Below are 25,977 nucleotides of genomic sequence, written 5' to 3'. Positions count from 1 at the left end.
ACGGTGGGGGCGGTGCCGTGGTGGGCAAGTAATGTAACCGGTGTTTCGCCTGAACACCGGTAACACCGACTATCGCAGCAAGCCTATTCTGACACTGATGCTGCAATGTATATTATGAGAGAATTTTTTACCTTGGATGCATGTAAACCTGTTGTAGACCTCTAAAACTAAATTAGACACTTTGAATAGAGTTGAAAAGCACTTTAACATCCAGATTTCAGACCAGATCACTAAATGCTGATTTTGTGATTTCCTGTGTCCCTTTTGAGATTTTAACACTTTGCCACAGAACTGTTGCTGCTGGAAACCCTAAATTGTTCTTTTCTACACATGAATTTCAAGATCATAGTGTTCAGGAACCCATCTGTAGTTTATAGGGTTACTTGGTTGATGCTAGAATCTACCAGGTGCTTTAAGTGGGACTAGTAGGAACTCTAGCTATTCTAATAATTGAAACATCAATTTAACTAACCCCTGGAGCAGTTTAATGAGTAGATGGACGCATAAAAATAACTTGCAGCCAAGACATTGATCCTAATATCTTTTCCTTTTCCTCAATGATCATTTTAGGCCAAGTGACTGTCAATCAAACAGTGATTTTTACATTCAGTGTAATTCTATTTATAGGTAGAGTGCACATAATTTTACTTGCACTGTAGATGCTGACATAAACACTAGGGCTGACATAAACACTAGTATTCGTTCATTTAAGCCAGGGGTGGGGAATGTTGATCCTGGAGGGCCACTCTCTTTCAGAGTTTAGCTCCAACCCTGAAAAAAACACTCACCTGCTTGTAACTTTAGTAATCCTGAAGACCTTGATTAGCTTCAGGTGTGTTTGATTAGGGTTGGAGCTGAACTCTGCAGGACACTGGCCCTCCAGAATCAACGTTCCCGACCCATGATTTAAGTCAGTGGATATAGGCCTAACCTGTAAAATGAACGTTTTGCGCTGAGGACGCAGACGCACACACATTTGTCAATTCAAGTATTTTGTGAGAGTAGTGACCGTAAAGGGTTAACAGCGTGTAATTGAATATAAATGTAAAATGTTTCTATAGGATAAAGAAATGACAGTAACAGTTACTGTGTCCAGAGCGAGTGTGTGTGTGTTTGTTCCTGCAGAACATTCCTCTTATCTGCTAACACAGAGTGTTTTTTTTTGGTTGTTTTTCTTTTTTCTTTTTCTTTTAATGTAGGGATTTAAACTCCTTTTGCTTAGTAACTTTTTTGCACATAATGTATAGCACAAACATACCCTTATGAAAATTAACCATAAAACCATGTTTTTGGCGTATTGATTACCATTTGTGTAAACACACAAATACCATATAGTTAAACTGGATTTGAAGCAAAACAATTTGTGGTTACCATTGAATAACTACAATAACCCTGTTATTTATTAATTAATTAATTGATTAATTAATTAATTATTATTATTATTAGTGTTTGTTTTATTTAATGTAAAACCATGGTTAATTTATGTAATGGTAGATATATTCACTATGTATGTTTTCATAGCTCTCAGCTGACAAGTTTTTTTGAAGGACAGCATTGGGCAGGATGTAGAATAGTGTGTTTTGTCAATAAAATAAAAAAGGGGATTTTTATCCAATTAATCAAAATTATTGGCCAACTAATCGATTATCAAAATAATTGTTAGTTGCAGCCCTAATTATTTTACAAAAGCACAACGTTTTGTTATTGTTTACAGAAGTAAAAGTAGACCCTTTACAGTTTGCATTACTCTTATCTGTATGACTAAAATGACGGAGTATTTGAAGTTAAATGCAGTGATCGCGCCGGTGCCTGTATGTCATGCAGTAAAGTGCTCTCTCTCCACACAAACACAGATATGAGCCTAATAACAGCGCACATTTATACAGATTAACATTAAACTTGTAAAGTTGCTACTGCTTACATGTTTCAAGTGATAAGCCATATTTGAGGTTGATGAATGATAGGCGAATGTTTGGATTTCCTGCAGTTAACGATCTGTGCGTCACAGCCTGCGTGATTTCGCTGCTTCCTGTGGAGGATTTTTTCCCCTGCGACTAACTGACTAATACAATTTTGGTCGACCAAACCTCTTCTAGTCGACTAACGGTTAGACCACTATTAGGGGGCAGCCCTACTAAAAACTACTGATAATAGGATTCAGAACTTCAGATTGGAATTCCACCACATACTCTATCATTTCAATTATTTTCTGTCCACTTCTAGGTAAAACTACCCAGAAGAAGATTCCTTGGCAGCAGAATGAGGTGCAGGCGGTGGAAAGGCACATGAAGTGTTTCATCACATCACTCACTGTACCAGCAAAGAGCGACTGTGACAAATGTTTAAAAGCTGAACAAGAAGCGCTACAGAACCGCGATTGGAAGACCGTAAAGTTTTACATTTATAATCGTATTACAGCTTACAAAAAGAAATTGCAGTGCAAATAATAATGTGAAGAAACGACTCGCTGGCATGGCAGGTTTTGTTTAAAGATGTTAAAAATATAGCAACACCTGTTGGCTATAGAACAACTTTATTGTTAGACTAATGCTTTTCTACTTGTGGTCTTCAATGCTGTCATCATAAAACATACTGCACACAACACTTAAATAGAGTGTATGTTTTATGATGACCATGATGAAAGCCACAAGCAGAAAAGCATTGGTCTAACAAAGTTGTTCTAAAGTTGTAGTTTGTTTAAATTCACATGTCTGTGAAAGGAAGCATGTGTGGAAGTTAAAGTTAAGTTATATATATATTTTTTATAAGATTTTTTTTTTATATATACTTTTAATAACAGGACATTGTTTTGAGGTTTAACTTCATTTGAGTTCTTTTGGGAAGTTTGGACTCAATAAAAGTTGAATTCAGCAATTGTAATGTGAATTAATGTCTTGAAGTTCAATTAGTAGTAGATTTATTATAGTGATAAGTATCAGGTGAATGAGTAGTAGATGACGCTGGGTGGTTGGCTGTGGTTGAATACTATGTAAAGAAAATTACAATTGTAGAAAGAATAGTTTGAAATGGAAAGGTTTAAATGTTTGACTTCTGGGTTAAAAATATCCAGATAATAATAAACTACTCATATCACTACTCTCATACAGCTCTTTGTATGTGAATGGAGAACCTTTTCTCTGCAACATCAATCACACTGATATCCCAATCAAACATAGAATCAATCGATCCAACCAAAAATTCTGCATACTGAGAAGATGATTACAAGCAAAACCCTCAGGCCCGGTTTCACAGACAGGGTTTAGATTAAGCCAGGGTTAGACCTTAGTTTAACAAAGACATTTAAGTTACTTTTATAAATATGCCTTAGAAAACAAAAAACAAAAAACAAAAAAAAAAACAGTACTGGTGTGCATCCTGAGATAAAACAATGACACTGGCATATGTTAAGATATGCTTTCAGACAGTTAAAACAGCTCAAACATGCATTCAAGAGTGAAGCTTTGCATCTCTAGCACCATTTGCAGGCTTCACTACATCTCCACATTAAGAAATTTTCAACATTTAAACTTCTGTACTACTACTGTATATTTTAATTCTACTTGGTTGTAGATTAAACCCATTTTTAAGGGCAAATGGACAAATGCCATATGAAGATTTACTTCAAATAAATGCCTATTAATTGTAATTAGTAATATACTTTTTATTCTTGCTAGGTCCCCACAAATCAAGTGGGAAGTTGTGTGAATTATGCAAATAATATGCAAATGAGGTCCCCACAAATCAAATGGGAAGTTGTGTGAATTATTCAAATAAAATGCAAAATAGGTCCCTATAAGACATGTTCATTCGATTTTTCATAAGTCCCCATTACACATGGACAATCCATTACTTCATCAATTCAGACATCTGAAGGTGTGTATAAGTTAACAAAGCTATGGTAAGTATCCCTCATTTTTTTCATGCCTCTAGAATCTTTAGAAAGGATGGTCCCCACAGGTGATGATCATAAAGTTGGTCCCCATCCAACATGGAAAACAGTATGTGTGTGTGATCATATGGGCACCAACTGCTGCAGTAAATGTGGTGTATTCAAATGGATTTGAAATTGTCCTTTTATGTTTAACCGTTTTAAATGCCTATTGCCCGCCGTGCACAGCTGCCGTGAAGCCACCGGGGTGGCGGTGCCACCGGGCTTGGGCCCGCCATCGCTGCTTGCAGCTATATTTATTATTATTATTTTTATTTTTTTTTCCATCATCCGGGGCTTTTTGGGGGCCTTAACATGCTCAAAAACTCTTGAAAATTGGCACACACATTGGAATCTGTGGCCATTAGGACGCCGCAGAGGCTGGTATCCGGGCATGGCAGGGGGGCTTGACAGCGCCCCCTTGAAAGAAGTCCGAAAACTTGGTCCATATATCAAACACGCTTGCACGTATTAGTATGAAACTCGGTACACATATAGACCTCATCGGGCCTAACAACTTTTGTGCTCTAAGTTATACGCCACCCCAACAGGAAGTCGGCTATTACGGGTTGTTTGAAAAACGCATGCTCTGGAATTTGATATACTCTTAGGCGATTAATCCGATCACCACCAAACTTGGTCAGCATGAAGTCAAGATATTGAGGATGTAAAATTGCCAGCGGATTTTTGATATCTCGAATGGTTCGGCCATGGCGAGGCAACAAATTTATGGCGAGAAAAGGGAAACATGAAATGTGTTATAACGTCTGCATACATTGATTGATTTTTATGAAACTTCAGCTGTGTGTTCGATGTAGGAGGCTGATCACAGGGATGTGACTATTGCGAGTCAAAGTTATAGCGCCACCAACTGGCAGCAGGAAGTGTGTCACTTTCAAAAAGCATTGAGTTCACTCTGTTATTTTTACCTGATTTGTTTCAAACTTCATCAGTGTAATGTCAATACACACCAGATGTAGACCTGTGACAGGATTTTTGATATTTTAAATATTGTTGCCATGGCAACATGTCAAACTTTAATAATATTCTTGAGTGTTTTTGAGGCTCTTAACATGCTTCAAATTGCATGAAACTCGACACACACATCAATATTGTCAACCAGTAGACATGGACAAAACCTTAGAAATGGGCGGGGTTGAGGGGCTCAGTAGCGCCACCTTTTGACAAAAGTGAGGGGGTTAGTTTAACCTACAGTCACCAAACTCGGTACACATATTGGTCTCATTAAGCCGGACAACTTTCTAATTTACAGTCATTAGCTCCGACCAACAGGAAGTCAGCTATTTTGGTTTGAATGTGGATTTTTTGAAAAAAAAAAAAAACAGGCTATCAATTTTATACTACTACTCCTACAGGCTTTATACTATTTACACCAAACTTTTTTTTTAACTTGTTGCTAAGACATTGAAGTTGTTAAATTGAAAAGGGATGTTGGATATCTCGAACATTGTTGCCATGGTAAGTGATTAAATTAAGGACAAAGAAGGGAATATACACCCTTATTTTATAAATATACACCCTTTAATACAAATATTATAAATAAACACATTTTAAATCATTTTTTAATTACAAGATGTATGTGTAAGTTTAAATTAGGCAGATAACTGCTCTTTGGTTAAAATAATTAAAATATTCAAATGTCATATATAGAATAAGCACTAGAGGGCAGCAAATATCTATTTTTAAACAGGGTTGAGAAGAAAAGAATATTTTAGTTATAAAAGGCTTTAGTTAGTTTTATATTTTAATGTATATATTTAGAGATGATCAAAGACTAATTTCTGTTACAGTATATATTTTATTCTTATTGTTTAAAATATTATTGAATCATCTGACTCAACTAACTGGTCAGGCTCCAACTGTTCTGTGTGTGTGTGTGTGTGTGTGTGTGTGTGTGTGTGTGTGTGTGTGTGTGTGTGTTTGTGTTTGTGTTTGTGTGTATGTGTGTGTGTGTGTGTGTGTATGTGTGTGTGTCTCTCTATCTCTCTCTGTGTGTGTTTTAGAGTCTTGCAGGTTTAACCCTTTCATTGCTGTGTCCTTTTGACTGCATTATAGGATAGGAAATCTCTTAGGCCTTCTCTTCTATAAATTTGTATAACAAAATAAAGGCATAGAACTAGTTAATTTGCAGTGCACTGACTATATAGTTTTATATAATTAGTTTAATAATTTTGTTAACAGTAGCTTAAAAGACCTTAAGATAAAAATGTTATACGTCCAGATGAATTTAACTGATAATGATAACTTTTAGTTAGTATTATTGAATGTATATATTAAGAGATTATCAATGACTAATTTCTGTCACAGTATAAATTTTATTCTTATTGTTTACAATGATATTGAATCATCTCCAACTGGTTCTTAAATCTCACTTTGCCTCTCTCTTTCTCTCTCTCTGAGCGGATGCTGTGAGTGAGTGGGCGGAGTCAGCGTGTGTGAGTGAGACTGCTGCGGTACGAGTGAGTGTGCTCTCTTTTTCTATTTTCATTTACTGTCTCTGCGTTAAAGTTTGGTTTATACCTTTGTCTAAAAATAAAGCTAGGAAAGGTTAAGGAGGGGGTTTTGGGGTTGTGGGGTTGTGGAACGCTGTCAACCAGCGTTTTGCTGGTCGGCAATGGCGGGTCCACGCCAAACAAAGTTTGAGCAGCTTTCTCGAAGGCATGGGATAAAACTCGCGCCTGTGATGAACTGCTCTGTGGAAGATTGTAGCCTGGCTGTTGGTGAAGTTGTTGGTTTTGACAGTATTTTGTCGGCTTCACGAATGAACAGTGCTGTTGTCATTTTCCTTGATACGATTGAGAAGGTAAACAGTGTAGTTCAGAGCGGAGTAGTAATTCAGGACACTTACTCCAGTAATGCGGCTGGTTCAGCCGGCAAAAAAGGTAACGCTGTCGAATGTGCCACCTTTCATTAAAGATGAGCTCACATATGAGATTATATATGATCCTAAAGAGTGATATGGATGAACTGAACGTGTCTTTTAAATTCAGGGTCGATGGCTTTGATTACGTCGTGTTTGCATCGTCTGATACTATGAAATGTTTTAGCTGTGGGCAAGAGGGGCATGTTAGGCGTGCATGTCCTGAGAGAGAAAATGAATTCTGAGCCAGGCCCGAGTCGGGAAACAGTGCGTGATAGTACTAGAGTAATAGCGACTGATGATGATGATGATGGTAATGTCGTGGGGCGAAACACAGAAAGTGAGAGGAAAGAAGCCGATACAGTGCTTACTGTTGGTGCAGGGGAGAATACAGAGAAAGGGGAGGAAGGAACTAATACAGTGTTTACTGATGTTGCGGGGGAAAATTCAGAGAGTGGGGAGAAAGAAACTGCTGTCACTACTGAGTCTATAATGGAGGAGGAGATGGTGACTGACATTGTTCGTGATGAAACACTTCAAAATACCCAATACTAAGAGAAAAAGGGCTAGAAAGAGTACGGAAGTGGCTAAAATGAGCAGACTAACAAAAATAGTCTGAGAAATACTCTGACTTTGAATGCAGTACAGTTGATGATTCTGACAGTGATGTAGTGGACAGTAACACGGGACGAAGTAGACGTAGTGATTACAACTTTGACAAAATAAAGTCATTTCTGCAAAGGACAAAATGTGAAAAATGTCCAGGTTGAAGATTTTTTTGCTGACCGCAGAATGTTTATCAACTCAGTGACAGTGCTAATGAGAGGTGAAGGAGGGGAACAGTTTACAGTGCAGGAGATCTATAGATTGAAGAAACTTGTTTCCAAACTGAAACTAGAACTACAAACTGAGGATGGCTTTGAAACCACATAATCTGTGTTTTTCTATGTTTTTGTTTGGTTTGTGTCCCCTCATACTATTTTTTATAATGAGTGTGATGAGGGTGAGCTCTCTTAACTTGAATGGGGCCCGAGATATGCATAAAAGAGCATTGCTGTTCGAACTTATCAAACAAAAGAATATTGATGTGATGTTTGTTCAAGAAACACACAGTGACTGTATTAATGAAATAGACTGGAAAAAAGAATGGGAGGGTGATGTGTTGTTTACTCACATGAGCTCTACCAGAGGAGGGGTGGCTGTTCTCTTTGCTAAGAATTTTTTGCCTATTTCATGTGATGTTAAACATGTGGTTTCTGGCAGATTATTATGCATAAGGGCTCAGTTTGAAAAATTCAAGGCTGTTTTTATTAATGTTTATGCTCCTACAAATGGAGGTGAAAGAGTATTTTTTCTTAAAGATGTTAATACCATCCTGCAGAATTGTAGTTCTGATGATTTTTTGTTTTTGGGTGGCGATTTTAATTGTACAGAGAATTATAGAGTAGACAGGAATCACATTGAACCTAATGCTGCTTCAAGCCGGGTTTTAAATGAATTAACTGAGACTCACAGTTTGTGTGATGTATGGAGGGAGCTAAATAATAATGTAAGACGATACACATGGGTACATAACAGAAAACTTTATTTCCTTGGCCAGGTTGGACAGGTTCTATTGTTTTAGACATCATTTTAATGTTGTGAAAAGTTGTTTTATTACACCAACTGGTTTTTCTGATCATTAGTATCATGTAATGTATATATAGCAAATGTGAAGTCAAAGAGTGCATATTGGCATTTTAACACCTCCCTGTTAAGTGATGTGAAAAATTTGCGTGAGTGGTGGTATTATGGAAAGATTGAGGTGAAAGTATTTTGTCCACAGTATACTTTCAGTGTTTCTCGGGACATCACTAGATCAATGAAAAAACTTGAATCTGAAATAATAGAAGCACAAGGGTTAGCAGAGGTTACTGGGGAGGGAAGACATATTGAGACACTTAAAACTAAGACGTCTCTTCTTGCGGATTTGCTCGGCATTAAAGCACAGGGTGCACTGGTCCGTTCTCGTTTTCAGAATTTAACACAAATGGATGCCCCATCTAAGTTTTTCTTTAGTCTTGAAAAAAAGAATGGTCAGAGTCGTTATATTCACTGTCTACGCTCTGAGAACGGGCAAGAGTTAACACAGACATCTGATATCAGAAAACGAGCTGTACAGTTCTATGGTAAACTGTACAGCAGTGAATACAGAGAGGACAAGGAGTTATCCGCCGGCTTCTATGAAGGTCTGCCAAGATTCCTGAAGGACTCAAAAGCAGAGCTGGAGAGGCCTCTTTCTGCAGAGGAACTTTTGAATGCTCTGAAGGGCATGGAGAGCGGAAAAGCTCCTGGGATGGATGGACTCTCTGCTGAATTCTATAAGGAGTTTTGGGCTGTGCTGGGCGAGGACCTGTTGGCAGTCCTGAATGAAAGTTTGTCTGTTGGCTCTTTGCCCTTGAGCTGTAGGAGGGCAGTGATCACATTGATACCAAAAAATGGTGATTTGCAGGAGATCAAGAACTGGAGACCTGTGAGTTTGCTTTGTTCTGATCTTAAAGTTCTCTCTAAGACCTTAGCAAATAGACTGAGAAAGGTGATGGGGCAGGTCATTCATTTTGACCAGACGTACTGTGCCGGGCAGGTCAATTATTGATAATGTTAGTCTCATACGAGATGTTTTAAGTGTTTCGAGTCTTTTAGGGGTAAATTTGGGTTTTATCTCTATTGACCAACAGAAAGCATTTGATAGAGTGGAGCACCAGTATTTATGGGATACCCTAGAAGCATTTAGTTTTAGTTCTGATTTTATTGGTATGATAAAAGTGCTGTACCAGGACACTGAAAGTTTGCTGAAGATCAATGGTGGTTTGAGCGCCCCTTTTAAAGTTAGTAGGGGGATCAGACAGGGTTGTGCACTGTCTGGTATGCTTTACTCATTAGCCATTGAACCAATGCTGAATAGATAAAGAACCATGATTAATGGTTTAACATTGCATCATGATATTCAGCATCAAATTTCTGCTCATGCTGATGATGTTATGGTCATGGTAAACGGACAAGAAGACATTAATAAGCTGGTTTCTGTTATTAATGATTTTGGAATAATTTCAGCTGCCAAAGTTAACTGGGAGAAGAGCGAAGCATTGGCTGTTGGGAAATGGGAGGGAGGGCTACCAAAATTACCTAGTGGGATGATTTGGAAGAAAGAAGGTTTTAAATATCTAGGTGTGTATCTTGGGGATTCAAATACCCAACAAAAGAATTGGGAAGGGGTTTTTGAAAAGATAGAAGGAAAATTAAAAAAGTGGAGATGGCTTCATTCACAATTGTCTTTTAGAGGGAGGGTTTTAATTGTCAATAACTTGGTTGCTTCAACATTATGGCATAAATTATCTTGTGTGGATCCGCCTGTTGGATTGTTGTCCCGATTGCAGACAATCTTAGTGAATTTTTTTTGGGACAGTTTGCACTGGGTTCCTCAAAGTGTGCTCTTTCTTCCCAAGCAGGCTTGCTACTTTTCATCTGCAGTTCATCCAGAAATTTCTGACTGGGCCTGTGGATCTGGTGTGGCGGAAGGTGGCAAAAATAATTTTACACACAGTGGATGGACTCGGACTGGACGCTGCTCTGTTTTTAATGGATGTGAAGCAATTATGACTGGCTGGACTGTCTCAATTTTACTGTGGACTTTTCAAAGTGTGGGGACTGTTCAATGTGTGCAGGATGGAAGAGACCAAATCTTTTTACTGGTTATTACAAGAACCTCTTATTAAAGGAGCTCGTATGGACATTGCGGGTGGGAATGTTCCAGGACTTGTGCAGAGACTGTGTGCTACCAAATCTGTGACACTGAGACACATAATTGATGTGGCTGGACCCGAGCTGAATGATATAAATGCGGTGGCCAGTTTGTTGGGTCAGAAATCAACTCGCCACACGTCAATCATAGTGGAGATGTGGAAAACAAGGCTAACAAACGAGGAATTGTCTTTGATAAAGGATTTTAAAAATGGAAGAGCAACCTTTGATGTAAGAGACCCTTTTCCAAAGCTTGGGATGACACTAGACCTAAAAGAATTATCTGGTCCTTTGTTGGATCTTAATGAGCTACAAAATTTAGAACTGAATGTAGTAGGAGGGAAAGTGATGTATAAATGCCTTGTTAAGGTTTTAAATAAAGTAACATTAAATGGGAGGATTGATACAGTTTGGAGAGACAAGCTTGGGTTGAAAGAAGGAATGAAGCCAGTGTGGAGGGTGCTATACAAACCACCATTGATAAAACGATCTGGTGATTTACAATGGAGGATTTTACATGGGGCTGTGGCTGTTAACGCTTTTATTTCAGTTATTAATCCCAATGTTGATGATAAATGTGTGTTTTGTGGATTAAGGGAAGCCATTTTTCATTGTTTCTTAGAGTGTAAAAGACTCCATGCACTTTTTAACTTGTTGGATTTATTGTGTGGTAAATGTGGGGAAAAGTTTACATCAGAGGTTTTTATTTTGGGGGCTGGGTACAATCAGAAGCAAAAGATCAAATGCCAATTGATTAATTTTCTGTTTGGACAGGCAAAGCTGGCAATTTATAAAACAAGGAGGAACAGAATCGAAAATAGGTGTGGTCGAGATTACGTCTTTATTTAAGGCTTTTGTCAAGTCAAGAATTGTTGTAGAGTTTAAATATTATAAAGCAATGAATGATATAGAAACTTTTAAACTACAGTGGTGTTACAATTCAATTTTTTGTACGGTGATGGAGGACTTAATTTTTAATCTGGTTTGGATTTGATGTGTGTTTAATATTTATGCTGTTATGATTGAATAAAGTTTGTTATTAAAATCAAATCAAATCTCTCTCTCTGTGTGTGTGTGTGCGCGCACAGGATGACTTAAATATATGCGGCATATTCAAATGACTTTGACATATTCCTTTTACGTTCACACAGTTTAAATACATATTGCCCACCGTGCACAGCTGCCCTGAAGCCACCGGGGCTGCGGTGCCACCGGGCTTGGGCCCGCCATCGCTGCTTGCAGCTATATTTATTATTATTATTTTTCCGACTATTCGGGCACTTTTGGGGCCCTTACCATGCTCGAAAACTCATGAAACTTTGCACATACATCGGAACCCGCGGCCCCCAAGGCCAGGCAGAAGCTGGTACCCGGGCGTGGCAGGGGGGCTCGACAGCGCCCCCTTGAATGGGCTTCAAAAACTTGGCCATATATCAAACACGCTTGCATGCATTAGTATGAAACTCGCTACACATATAGACCTCATCGGGCCTAGCAACTTTCGTGCTCTAAGTTATACGCCAGCTCAACAGGAAGTCCGCTATTATGGGTTGTTTGAAAAACGCATGCTCTGGAATTTGATATACTTCTCTTAGGCGATTATTCCGATCACCACCAAACTCGGTCAGCATGAAGTCAAGACATTGATGATGAAAAATTGCCAGCGGATTTTTGTTATCTTGAACGGTTTGGCCGTGGCTAGGCAACGAATTTATGGCGAGAAAAGGGAAACACAAAATGTTACTTTCACCCGATTTACTTCAAACTTCATCAGAATAATGTCAAAACATGGCAGATGTAGACCAGTGAATGTATGTGTGATATCTTAAATATTGTTGCCATGGCAACAAGTCAAACATTAATAATATTCTTGGGTATTTTTGAGGCTCTTAACATGCTTCAAATATCATGAAACTCGACACACACATCAATATTGTCATCCAGTAGACATGGGCAAAGCCTTAGAAATGGGTGGGGAGCAGGGGCTCTACAGTGCCACCTTTTCACAAAAGTGGGGGGGTTAGTTTAACCTACAGTCACCAAACTCAGTACACAGTCTCATTAAGCCAGACAACTTTCTAATTTACAGTCATTAGCTCCGACCAACAAGAAGTCAGATATTTTGGTTTGAATGTGGATTTTTCACTCTCTCTCTCTCTGTCTGTCCTCCCCCCCCCCCCTCCCCCCTCAGTCTCACTCTTTCTCTCTGTGTGTGTGTGTGTGTGTGTGTGAGATCATATGGGCACCAACTGCTGCAGTAAATGTGCTGTATTCAATGACTTTATGATGACTTTGAAATAGTCCTATTATATTTAACCATTTTAAATGCCTATTGCCCGCCGTGCACAGCTGCCCTGAAGCCACCGGGGTGGCGGTGCCACCGGGCTTGGGCCCGTCATCGCTGCTTGCGGGTATATTTATTATTCTTTTCTAAACATAATCGCATTTTTGAGGGCCTAAACATGCTCGAAAACTCACGAAACTCTGCACACGTGTCAGGACTGGCGAAAATTTACATCTGATATGGGTTTCAGAATTGGGTGGGGCAAAATGGCTCGATATATAAAGTTATGAAACTTCACTTTGCCCTCAGCCAAAATGATTTGCCTGGGAACAAATTATAAATTCATGAGACCAAAGATTGACCGTTATACACAAGATGAATGATATCTCATTTTTAACCACTACAGAAACATCTGAGCCAGCGGCAAATGTCAGAAGGACTAGCTGAGGTACAGCTGTGCTCGGCTGGGTACATTAGCATCAACTGCCCGCAGTGATCGCCTTGATCTCACAACTCCGACAACGTCAGATCAAATTTTCAAATAGGCGCTATCTTTATAAATAAACCACAGATTTGAGCTTTAAACAACTACATTCTCACCTGAAAATCTTTTAAAACTACATTTCATGACACAATAAAGTAGTTTTTAAATTACGCGGGTTTTCTCCTCCGCTTCTCCGCTATTGACGCTTGCTGGTAGGTGCTGCTGTATGGATGTCTGAACTTTGCGTACTTGGTATTGAGAAATGCAGAATGTTGGCGTGCAGCAAGCAAAGCCTGTCTTCTTCTTGTGACAGACAGCCTCAAGCCGAGAAGCAAGAACAAGATCTGCTGTATCCATGTTGTTTACTGTGTCGTTTTCTTCTTCTTCGCGCGAGAATGACATCGATCACTACTTTCCGGCTACACCACGCCTATCAAGTAAGGGTACTGTTGGCGGTGGAAACGCAAGCCTGTTCAGGGTGTACCGTTCCGAACCGTACCGAACTATACTGAACTGAACCGTACCACTCAGTGGAAATGAGGCATTAGTTTCACTCTGATGTCTACTTTTCTTTTCTTTTCTTTTTTTAAGTGTGTTAACATCAAATGCAAAACATATTTATATTTACAAAGCACAATTAAACTGTTCAGTGGAAATTTTGGAAATATGTTTTTATTTTTTTTACTTTGGTCAGTTAAATAAAGATTCAAGAGAATTAACAAATGACAGTATCTTGTTTGATTTTTTCCAATGTCTGTTTTTTTTTTTTTTTTTGGAAATGGGGTTTCATATTAAAACATCTTTGTGAGGCAAAGCGCATCTTTTTTTTCATAATCTATGGTAGTTCATTTCTTTCTCCATTCATTAGTTTCATTGTTTTGCATAATTTTATTAATTTAAAATTTCTCTTTTTTTAATCTAATTGTTGTCCAGGATAAGCAGTTGCGACAGACAATGTCATATTTTTTCCGTCCTATGGGATGTTTCATTATTTCTCCTGCCTATTAATAGCCACTCAAAAATGTTTACTAAGGTATAAACAATATAATTTTCTAACAGTTGACACATTGCTACTGTCACATGGTATATAATATCATACTGTCCAGCCCTAGTAAGTATAGCTACTATGCAAGAAGGATGATCAGTTTTCATGTCAAGCCAGGTACTGTATGTGAGGGTATGTCAAGCTTATGCTCAGTGACAAAAACATTTTATAGTTCAATTACTAAATACATTTATTTAGTTTTTTAAAAAGATTTCTTAATGCTTAACATAAAGGCATTAATACACTTACCTCAATGTTCTCTTCATAAACAGAGCTGTCCAAAAGAGTGACTTTAAAGGGAATGGTCTTAGAATGTTTGGAGCCTTTCTGAGTGGATCTGGGGCTCTTGTCGGATGTTGTTCTCTCTGATGCATCTTCTACATCTCTGGAATCATCATGAGGCTTGACATCCTATAATCAGTTTACATTATCATTTTTCATAACTGTTAACCATTAAATATTTTCTGTATTTATTTTTTTAACTGTCATGTTCTGCTGCTTTTAATAGTTTTTCTATGCCAACATAGACTGATGTCTGCGTTTTATGCTTGAGACCCTGCATTCTTTAGGATAAAAGTAAAAAAAAAAAATATATATATATATATATATATATATATATATACACTATATTGCTAAAAGTATTGGGACACCCCTCCAAATCATTGAATTCAGGCGTTCAAATCACTTCCATGGCCACAGGTGTATAAAATGAAGCACCTAGGAATGCAGACTGCTTCTTCAAACATTTGTGAAAGAATGGGTCGCTCTCAGGAGCTCAGTGAATTCAAGTGTGGTACCGTGATAGGTTGCCACCTGTACATTCGTGAAATTTCCTCACTACTAAATATTCCACAGTCAACTGTTAGTGGTATCATAACAAAGTGGAAGCAATTGGAAACAACAGCAACTCAGCCACAAAGTGGTAGGCCACATAAAAGCACACAGCAGGGTCAGCACATGCTGAGGCGCACAGTGTGCAGAAGTCGCTAACTTTCTGCAGAGTCAATAGCTACAGACCTCCAAACTTCGTGTGGCCTTCAGATTAGCTCAAGAACAGTGCGTAGAGAGCTTCATGGAATGGGTTTCCATGGCCAAGCAGCTGCATCCAAGCCTTACATCACCAAGTGCAATGCAAAGCGTCAGATGCAGTGGTGTAAAGCACGCCGCCACTGGACTCTAGAGCAGTGGAGACGTGTTCTCTGGAGTGATGAATCACGCTTCTCTGTCTGGCAATCCAATGGACGAGTCTGGGTTTGGCGGTTGCCAGGACAACGCTACTTGCCTGACTGCATTGTGCCAAGTGTAAAGTTTGGTGGAGGGGGGATTATGTGGTGGGGTTGTTTTTCAGGAGTTGGGCTTGGTCCCTTAGTTCCAGTGAAAGGAACTCTTAATGTTTCAGCATACCAAGACATTTTGGACAATTTCATGCTCCCAACGTTGTGGGAACAGTTTGGGGATGGCCCCTTCCTGTTCCAACATGACTGCGCACCAGTGCACAAAGCAAGGTCCATAAAGACATGCATGGAGGAACTTGACTGGCCTGCACAGAGACCTGACCTCAACCCGATAGAACACCTTTGGGATGAATTAGAGCGGAGACTGTGAGCCAGGTCTTCTCGTCCAACATCAGTGCCTGACCTCACAAATGCGCTTCAAGAAGAATGGTCAAAAATTCCCATAAACAAAACCTTGTGGAAAGCCTTCCCAGAAGAGTTGAAGCTGTTATAGCTGCAAAGGGTGGGCCAACTCCATATTAAACCCTATGGATTAAGAATGGGATGTCATTAAAGTTCATGTGCACGTAAAGGCAGGCATCCCAAAACTTTTGGCAATACAGTGTATGTGTGTGTATGTGTGTGTGTGTGTGTGTGTATATATATATATATATATATATATATATAAAAATTATTATTATTATTATTATTATTATTATTTTGTAAGAAAAAACAAAACAAAACAAAAAAACTACTAAACTACTTAAAGTTTTATTTATTTATTTATTTTTCTTAATAAATTCAGACTTTAATAAGACTTGTCTTAACTATCTAACTATGTTAACTGTTATTAACATTTTTTACTTTATGCCTAAAAATATTAGTTGGACATTAAAACAATTACCTACCTGTTTCGCCATTTTACCATGTGAGGCTGACTCTGGAATGGTAAATTCAGTACCCTTATGTTGGGGTGGCACCTCAGTCTCAGGCCCTGTCTCTGTCCTCATAGTCACGTCTACTGGAGAAAAAGTTGTTTATTTATTAAACAGTTCTCTACATATCAGTATTGGCCATTGAAAAAAACTACTCAGCTGTCAGTGCTAAATCACACCATTTATTGAACTCAGGGTTACAGAATAAGTTTCGAGTTGACAAAACCAAATTGATCCAATCAGGCTGTGTTGGTACCATAATGCTGATCATCAACTTTCACTGTCAACTCAGTCAATGGAGTGTGCACATAAAAGTGTGACATCAGTAGCGAACAACCAATCACATGCCTTGAAATACAGAGAAACTATGATTATCTTCTCGTGAGAGAATAAGCGTGATTCACTTCTCACTTTTGCCAAAGATTAGGAGATTTAAAATATACAATATAAATATTTATGCAAAATATTTAAATGCATTTACACAACAAGAAGAAAATATTTCTATATGAAGGCAGACAACTAAAAGAACATCTTGCTATCAGCGCAAGTTAAAGTTGTGAAGTTAGTTTATATATATATATATATATATATATATGTAGGGTTGAAAATAATCAAAGATATTTGAAAATAAACAAAGACACTTGCTTTACTGTTCCAACAGTATTATTACTCTATTTCTTACCACAAGGGCCTTTTGGAATTCCTAAAGACAAAGAGGTCTCACATGGACAAGGAAGGAATAAAAGCTTTATCTATTGATTCTAAAGTACATATTATTATATTTATACTGAAGTGCCCCTATTATGCTATTTTAAAGGTTCCTACTTTTGTTTTGAAGGTCTCCAACAGTAGATTTACATGTATTAAGGGTCAAAAAACATTATTTTCTTAAAACATACACTGCACATCACATCATTTCGCAAAGAGCCTGACGGTTTGTTTGAAGGTTCAGTCTCTCTAAACCCCTCCTTTTTGAGAGCCTACTCTGCTCTGATTGGTCTACCGCTTACAGCACGTGTCAGAAATGAAATGCCCATTACCATATCTGAAATTCAGTTCTCCTCTGAGAATGTTGATTAATAATAATTGTTAACTAAAATTGTTAAGTAAAGGATTAAAGGTATAATAATAATAATAATAAAACCATATTTAAATCATATAAATTAATAATAATAATAATAATAATAATAAATAATTGCTAAAAGCCAGACGATTTTGTATTTAAAATCTTTTACTATATAGTGACCTTTAATTTGGAGCAAAAGAAACTGGGGGAGTGATTTTATTGCATCCTAGTAGTGTCACTTAGCACACAGCTGATTGGTCCAATTTGGGTTTGAGATTTTTTTTACCCAAAACAAACCTTCCCCAGAGCAGGTTAGCCATAAAGCATAAGTTACTATGGTGATGAACTGCTAAAATCCAAGCCACTTTCATGGTGCCTAAAACCCAGGGTTGGCACAAACTAAACTGAAAAATACATCTAGTCACCTAAACCAGCTTCATGATATAGACCCCTAGGTAAGAGATCTCAAACTGAAACTGGACTAATCACCTGTGAGCAAAGTTAAACATCTCTGATGCAATAAAATAATTAGTGTCATTAGTGTTAAAGATGCTGAAACGGTTATCTATGCTTTGATTTCATCCTGTCTTGACTACTGTAATGCCCTTTTCATTGGTTTGCCTGCTAGCTCCATCACCAGACTGCAATATATTCAAAACTCTGCTGCAAGAATACTTACCCACACCAAGCGTTCTGCCCATATCACCCAGGTGGAGCTGGGGAAGGTGAAGGACTTCTGAAAGCGCGCTGCACTGCTAAAGCAAATGCTACTCCTGTATTTGAAGATTGAGCATGTGAGCTTATTGGCTACTGATACAGCAGGAACCAATCATCCTATAGTGTCCTATAGATAATGATGCGATTACGAGAAGGTTGAGTTAAGGACCTATTAGCCTGTGCATCTAGAGTTTCATGATAGAACTTTGTATTTAATTTAACATTAGAAAAAACTGTGTAAAGACCACAATGCTCTTCTCTTTTCTGCATTCTACTGCTATTGACAACATATTCCTGCCTCTCATTGCATAACATGGATTAACATTCAAGCCCCCACTCATGACCTTACTGTGCATGCTGAAACAATGCAATCTCTGTTCCCTTTTGAGAAAACTTAACACTGCGTCATGACAGTGACGCTATGGGAATGCTTCTGCGTGAGTGGGTGTCTGAAGCACGTGTGGAAACGCCACTTTTATTGGCCAAATATATATGTAAAAACATAAATATGTTAGATGTGTGTAACCAAGCCTTTGCTATCTAAATACGAGGGACTGAGCCCCGGCACTTAGACTTACCAGGGCTCACATTATAACGCTTGTAAGTGGATTTATTTGAAGTGAAAGAGAATTTTATTTTCTCGACTGGACAAATTGCCTGATTAAAACGTCAGTAACAAAGAATAACTAGGCAATCACCAAAACGCGATAATGATTCTGATTAAGTTACATTCAATGTAAGTGGCGATTGATACACGGAAACAATGTTGCGCTGTTGAGGCTCGCGCAGCCTCTCGAGGAGAAATCGAAACAAATGAAGGCAGTGCACACACAAAGAAACTTAATTAAAATACTGTGGTAAAAATTCAAAATGTGGAGTTTTTTATTGATAACATATGATACAGTTAAGCACCATCACAGAAGAGTGCTGTTTTCCACGTTATTGAAATCACAACTGAAAATTAATGATATCATACAACAGATCAATAAACAAGTAGTTGAAATTAAGTCACATTTTAGGAGCAATACTGACAGTTTTTCTTCTATTTCAGCAGCAAAAATATAGTTCCAAACAAAGATCACATAAAAACCCATTATGTCTCACAGCAATTAACACTCAGAATCAGATTCATGCACATTGTTTTGAGGCACGTTGAGGAAAAATTCTGGAAGAATTTACCTCAGAGGATGAGCGCGGCTTTCAGTTTCATTTCAAGGATCAACTTGATCAAGCCGATGATTGTGAATGGTAAGATTTTTATTCTTAAGTTCTTTATTCTAATCGCGATATAGTGTCTGTGAATATTAAACCGCAAAAAGACCGTTTAAATATGAATCCTGCATGTCCTGTGTGTCTCTGTGTGAATTAATGGGGCAGATGTGCGGTTTCGTTTAGGCTACTATACACATAAGGGTATACTCACACTAGGCACGGTTGCCGAGCCTGTGGGTTGGCGGTTTGGCAACACTGGACTGTGACTGGAGCACTGATGGCAGGAAATGACGGTAGCTTTGGTAGTGATCCGGAAATGGAAGATGAATCGTGTAGCGGGAGTACAGGAGGGAATGAATGGTGGAAAGTAGTCAATTGGAAAAGAAAGAAAGCTAATAGTCAAGGATCATTTTCGGACAGTGGAAAGGAGGATCATGTGAGTAGGAAAAACCTAGAAGGATATAAAGTAATGATGAAATTTGCAGAATCTGGCATGACGATAAACCCAATTAAACTGACAAAATCTCTTAATAAAGCGTTAGGAGAAATAAATAGTGCAAAGACTCTGAGAGATGGAAACTTGATTATCATGTGTAAGGACGAAAAACAACAAAAGAAGGCACTAAGTATAAATTCGATACTTGGACTAGCAGTGTCTTGCACATTGATGAAGACGAAACCCTGGGTTAGAGGAGTAATAACTGGAATTCCTACGGATGTGAATACTGATAAAATTAAAAGTTGCGTCGAAGGGGGAAAAGTAATTGGAGCAAAACGGCTGCAATATGTGAAAAATAAAGAAAGGATGGACAGTCTTTCAGTTATGCTTCAGTTTGATGAGGAAAGAATGCCAGAGAGGGTAAAAATAGGATATGTAAGTTACCCAGTAAGACCTTACGTGCCTCCTCCGCTTAGATGCTTCAAGTGCCAGAAGTATGGCCATGTTAGTGCTGTTTGCAGAGGAAAACAACGTTGTGCGAGATGTGGGGGTGACCATGAATATGGTAAATGTGGCGAAGGAGTGAAGGCAAAATGCTGCAATTGTGGAGGTGAGCATAGTGCTGGCTTTGGGGGATGTATGGCGCACAAACATGCTGTGAAAATTCAAAATGTGAGAATAACTGAGGGGGTAAGTTACGCTGAAGCAGTACAAAAAGCAAAACAAAATGAGGAGATACAGAGAGAGGTAAAAATACAAGAATGGACTGGGAATACTTTGGTTCAAAGTAAGAAAAAAGAGGATAGTTTGGTAATCGGGAAAATGGAATTTGTTTCATTTTTGGCTGAAGTGGTAAATTGTTCTGCTCAGACAGAAAGCAGAACGGAGAGAATTAAAATCATAATAAGGGCAGCTGAGAGATACTTGAATGTAGCAGGTGTAACACTGTAAAAAATAAATAACATGCTAAAGACTCAATCAAGTACTCAAACAGCATGTGGAAGTACATAATAATAATAATAGTTTTAACGATTCTGCAATGGAATGCCAGAAGTCTTATTGCAAATGGATTAGAATTTAAAAAGTTTATAGATCTATCAGATAAGAAACCAAACATAATTTGTGTACAAGAAACATGGCTAAAACCTAAATTAAATTTTGTTCTGCAAGGGTATAATATTGTAAGGAAAGATCAGTCAGGCAATGGAGTCAGGCAATGGAGGTGGGGTGGCCACCTTTATAAAAAATGAATTAGAATTCAGAGTTATTAATGAGACTGAAGAATATGAATTGGTGGTTGTAGAAATATATGCAGAGAAACATAATATTAGAATAATAAATTATTATAATCCTTGCAATAGATTAAGTAAAGATTTAGAAAAGGTTATAGGGTCAGGAAATCATAAAATAATTTGGTGTGGAGATTTTAATGCACATAGCACTTTATGGGGAAGTAGTAAAGATGATCATAATGGGGATGTTGTTGAAGAAATAATACATAGTAATGGGCTAGTTTGTCTAAATGATGGTAGAAACACAAGAATAGATTTGGTACGTGGTATTGGGTCAGCTATAGATTTAACATTGGTTTCTGAAGGTATAGCTAGTAAATGTGTATGGGATGTTTGGGAAGATAATAATATGGGTAGTGATCACTATATAATTGTATGTAAGGTAGGGATGAGTGTAATAGAACATAATGTGATTTTTGCTCCAAGATGGAGATTTAATTAAGCAAACTGGGAAGCATATAAATATCTAAGTGAGGTAGAACTAACAGCAGTAGAATTAAAAATGATGGAAGACATAGATGAATGTAATAGGATAATATGTAAATTATGATATGATGTAACTGATAATATTATAGGAAAAAAGGGTCAATGTAAAAAGAGGAAAGCAGTTCCTTGGTGGACAGAACAGTGTAGTGTTGCAATACATAATAGGAATAAAGCATTTAGAAAAATTAAAAAGTCTAATTTATTTGAAGATTTTATTAAATATAAGAAAGCACAAGCTGAAGTAAGAAGAATTGTACGAGCAGCTAAAAAGAAGTACTGGAGAGATTGGTGTAATACAATAGGAGAAGATATCGATATAAGTGAAGTATGGGGATTAATTAGGAAAATGGGAGGAATTTATAGAAATCAGACTTAACCTGTTTTAAAAAATGATGAAGGAAGAATAGCTGTGACAGATAATGAAAAAGCTGAAATGTTGGCTAAAGTTTTCGTTAAAGTCCATAGTGATGATAATGTATCAGAAGATATTAAAAAGAGTAGAAATCAGAACAAAAATCAATATCCAGATTTAATGATGGAAAGAAGTTCTTCTGGTGAAGCTTTAGATGCAGATTTTACTATGTACGAATTAAAGATGGCTCTAGGGGGAGTTAAACATTCATCTCCTGGAAAAGATGATAAATGTTGAATCATTACATAACATATATCAGATAGATCTTTAAATATTATTTTAAATCTTTTTAACAAGAAATGGAATGCAGGAAAGATTCCTTCTTCATGGAAGCATGGAATAATTGTACCAGTTGGTAAACCTGGAAAGGACAAATCTAATCCAATTAATTATAGGCCAATTGCTTTAACTTCTAATTTATGTAAATTGATGGAAAAAAATGATAATTCGTAGGCTAAATTATATATTAGAAATAAAAGGTCTTATATCGCCATATCAGAGTGGATTCAGGGCAGGTCGGAATACTATGGACGCTGTTTTAAGTCTAGAAGCCGATATCAGGAAAGCTCAGGCAAATAAAGAATTATTGGTTGGGGTTTTATTTGATATTGAGAAAGCATACGATATGCTCTGGAAAGAGGGACTTTTAATTAAACTTGAATGCATGGGAATTGGAGGAAAGTTATATAACTGGATTATGGATTTCCTATTAGAAAGAACAATTCAAGTTAGGATAGGAGTAGAGTATTCTAAGACATACATGATAGATAATGGAACTCCGCAAGGAAGTGTATGCAGCCCAGTATTTTTTAATATTATGATTAATGATATTTTTAGTAATTTTAAGGGTGACATTGGAAGGGCATTATTTGCAGATGACGGGGCAATATGGAAAAGAGGACGTAATATTGCATGTGTGTCCCAAAGATTACAAAAAGCAGTAGATAAAGTGGAGGTATGGGCAAATAATTGGAGCTTTAGATTATCTGTGGCTAAAACTCAAGTGATATGTTTCACAAAAGGGAAAAAAGTACTAGAGGTTAAGTTAAAGTTGTACAATCAGGAGCTGGAGCAAGTATCGGTGGTTAAATATCTCGGTGTATGGTTGGAATCTAGATTGACATATGCTACGCATGCTACAAAGCTGATCAATAAATGTAAAATAGGAGTAAATATTTTAAGATGTTTAACTGGGGTAGAATGGGGAGCTTGTAAATTATCTTTGAAAATAATTTATTGCACATTAATTAGACCAAGTTTAGATTATGGTAGTATTATTTATGGCTTTGCATCTGAAACTACTCTGAAAAAGATTGAAACAATGCAGAATCAAGCTCTAAGAATATGTTGTGGTGCGTTTAAAACATCTCCCATTGCAGCCATGCAGGTAGAAGTTGGGGAAGCTCCTTTATACCTTTGTAGGTTTAAAATTAGAATGAATTATTGGCTTAATTGAAAAGGACATAAAGTGTCTCATCCAGTAAAGAGGGTGATTGAAGAGTTCTGGGAGCATGGAAATATAAACATCAAAAGCTTTGGATGGATTGCTAAAAGGGAAGCACAAGAAGTTGGTATTGCAGATTGTGATGTTAGCCCAACTGTAACAGTATCCAGAATTCCACCGTGGATTTTTCCTATGCCTGTTGTAGATTTTCAAATACAAATAAAAATTAAGAATGAGAAAGATACCCCTAAGAACATTATTGCGCAGCAGTATTTAGATCAGATTTATTCTTCATGGTTACATATATATACTGATGGTTCTAAAGACCCTATCTCTGGTAGAATTGCTGCTGCCGTATATATTCCTAAGTTTCAAGCTAGTATGAAGAAAAGAATAACTGATCATGTATCCGTGTATGCAGCAGAATTAATTGCTCTGGTGGTAGCACTCCAGTGGGTAGAGGATGTAAAACCAAGCTTAGTTGTAATTTGTTCTGATTCTTACGCAGCATTATCGAGCCTTGCAAGTGGACTAAAATCATCAAGGCAAGACATTATATATGAGATTCTTGCAAGTTTGTTAAGAATAAGTAGAGTAAGCTTAATAACATTTTTGTGGGTTCCTGCTCATGTGGGAGTGGAGGCTAATGAAGTGGCTGATAAGCTAGCTAAGCAAGCTCTTAAACATACAGAAATAGATATTAAAGTAACTCTGAGTAAAAATGAAGTTAAAGGGAAAATTAAAGAATTCATAAATAACAAATGGCAAGAAGCATGGAACTGTGATAGCAAGGGCAGATTTATGTATAATATTCAGCAGCAAGTAGGAAATGGAAGAAGTGTTTTTAGGAATAGGAAAGAAGATACGATTATTTCACGCATCCAAATAGGGCATACTAGATTAAATCATTCTCTGTTTAAAATTGGAAAACATGAATCAGGACAATGTATTTATTGTAATCAGGCAGAAACAATTGAACATGTTTTAATAAAATGCAAAAAATATGGAAAAGAAAGATTAAAACTCATTAATGAAGTTAAAAATATGGGTGTTGAATCATTTAATTTGGTAAGCCTTTTAAAAGAACGTGCAGAACAAAGAAGAATCTATGGTGCTATTAAGAAATAGGAATAATTAATAGAATCTAATTTTTTTTTTTTGGGGTGTGTGTGTGTGTATGTTTGGTAGCTGCTTATTAGTGCTTCACACTCCAGTCCAGTTGGAGGCGGTAAATGCACCAAAAGCTGGTTTGCCATCCGCCATAAAAAGTTATTAGAAGAAGAAGAAGAAGAAGAAGGCACGGTTGCCTTGAACCGAGCCCGAGCACGATTGTCCGAACTCCCTCGCTGGCCGGCACTCACACGTTCCAGTGCCGGAGCACGCTTACGTCATATACAACGCAACTTTTTGAATGAAAGAAAACAGGAAGAAATGCACTTTCGCTAAGATATTGCTTAATATAGGCTATTTATAATTTATGCCACGCAGCGATTTTCAATAGCATGTATCAGAGAATTATTTCAAAGGCAGCTGACGTTAATGGAAGAATTTGCAGCTTTACTCACAAACTACAATTCATGTTCATCAATAAGGTGAGAATCAGACCTGTTATAAACCCAAATACACTCGAATTAATAAGTGTACTATCAAAGTAGTAATAAAGATGTTTGCTGTCATAATGATGACAGTAGCGCACACAAAAGTAGTAACTGTTCCGTGCTCTGGCACGGTTAGCGCTCACACTGCATGCGAACCGCGCTCGAGACCAACCGAAGAGCGCTCTGGCCCACCTCTTCCAAGTGGGCCAGGGACGGCTAAACTAACCACGCCCGGGCACGGAACGGAGCGATCACACTACTCAAACGAACCGGGCTTTGGGGGTCAAACGCGCTCGGGCACGGTTCAGAGCGCCTACTGTGAGTACACCCATAACTTACATTAGTAAACATGCCATATTGGCTTTTCCCAAACTATATTGCTATACTGAGATGAGTGAAATCGACTGAAATATGTAATAAATACTGAAATAAAATGTGTTATTAATGTATTAAACTAACATTTATAGGCTCTATAATATAACAAATATTATAATGGCATCCGTTAATGTCTAATTTCTACTATCTGCCATTTCTGTACTCCAAGCATACGAGTTATAACAAGAGGAAAGTGTACTTACATGCTGTCGATACTTGAAATTTGCTTGAAGTTACGGGATGTGTAATTGTGCAGTGCTGTTGTTGATTCATTGTATAATTGACGTGTGATTAAATCCAATGCGATGTCAAAACAAATATAAAGGCATACCATGGTATTCCAAACAAATCAAATAAAGTGCGTTGCTTTATTAAACTTTCCACC

The 25,977-nt window shown here is 37.6% G+C and overlaps 1 protein-coding gene across 6 annotated transcripts in view; it reads right to left on the bottom strand.

Annotated features, from left to right (window-relative positions):
- Positions 1–25,977, bottom strand: part of LOC127522014 (band 4.1-like protein 1) — a 467,430-nt gene that overhangs the window by 356,210 nt on the left and 85,243 nt on the right. Inside the window, exons 1-3 of one of the 6 annotated variants that reach the window (XM_051911527.1) lie at positions 18,297–18,492; positions 16,525–16,637; positions 14,652–14,813 (exon numbers count right to left, since the gene is read on the bottom strand). The exons of 1 other annotated variant lie outside the window; for it this stretch is intronic. In XM_051911527.1, coding sequence (XP_051767487.1) covers positions 14,652–14,813; positions 16,525–16,637; positions 18,297–18,318 — 297 coding nt within the window. In that variant the 5' untranslated portion in view covers positions 18,319–18,492. Of the gene's footprint in view, positions 1–14,651; positions 14,814–16,524; positions 16,638–18,296; positions 18,493–25,977 lie in introns of those variants that run through there. 4 more of the 6 variants (XM_051911525.1, XM_051911526.1, XM_051911522.1 and 1 more) reach the window with 4 other exon arrangements.

Source organism: Ctenopharyngodon idella, chromosome 11, assembly GCF_019924925.1.
Source record: "Ctenopharyngodon idella isolate HZGC_01 chromosome 11, HZGC01, whole genome shotgun sequence".
NCBI lineage: Eukaryota > Metazoa > Chordata > Actinopteri > Cypriniformes > Xenocyprididae > Ctenopharyngodon > Ctenopharyngodon idella.
The sequence above is the reverse complement of the archived record's forward strand: the minus strand, read 5'-3'. Positions and strand labels throughout refer to the sequence as shown.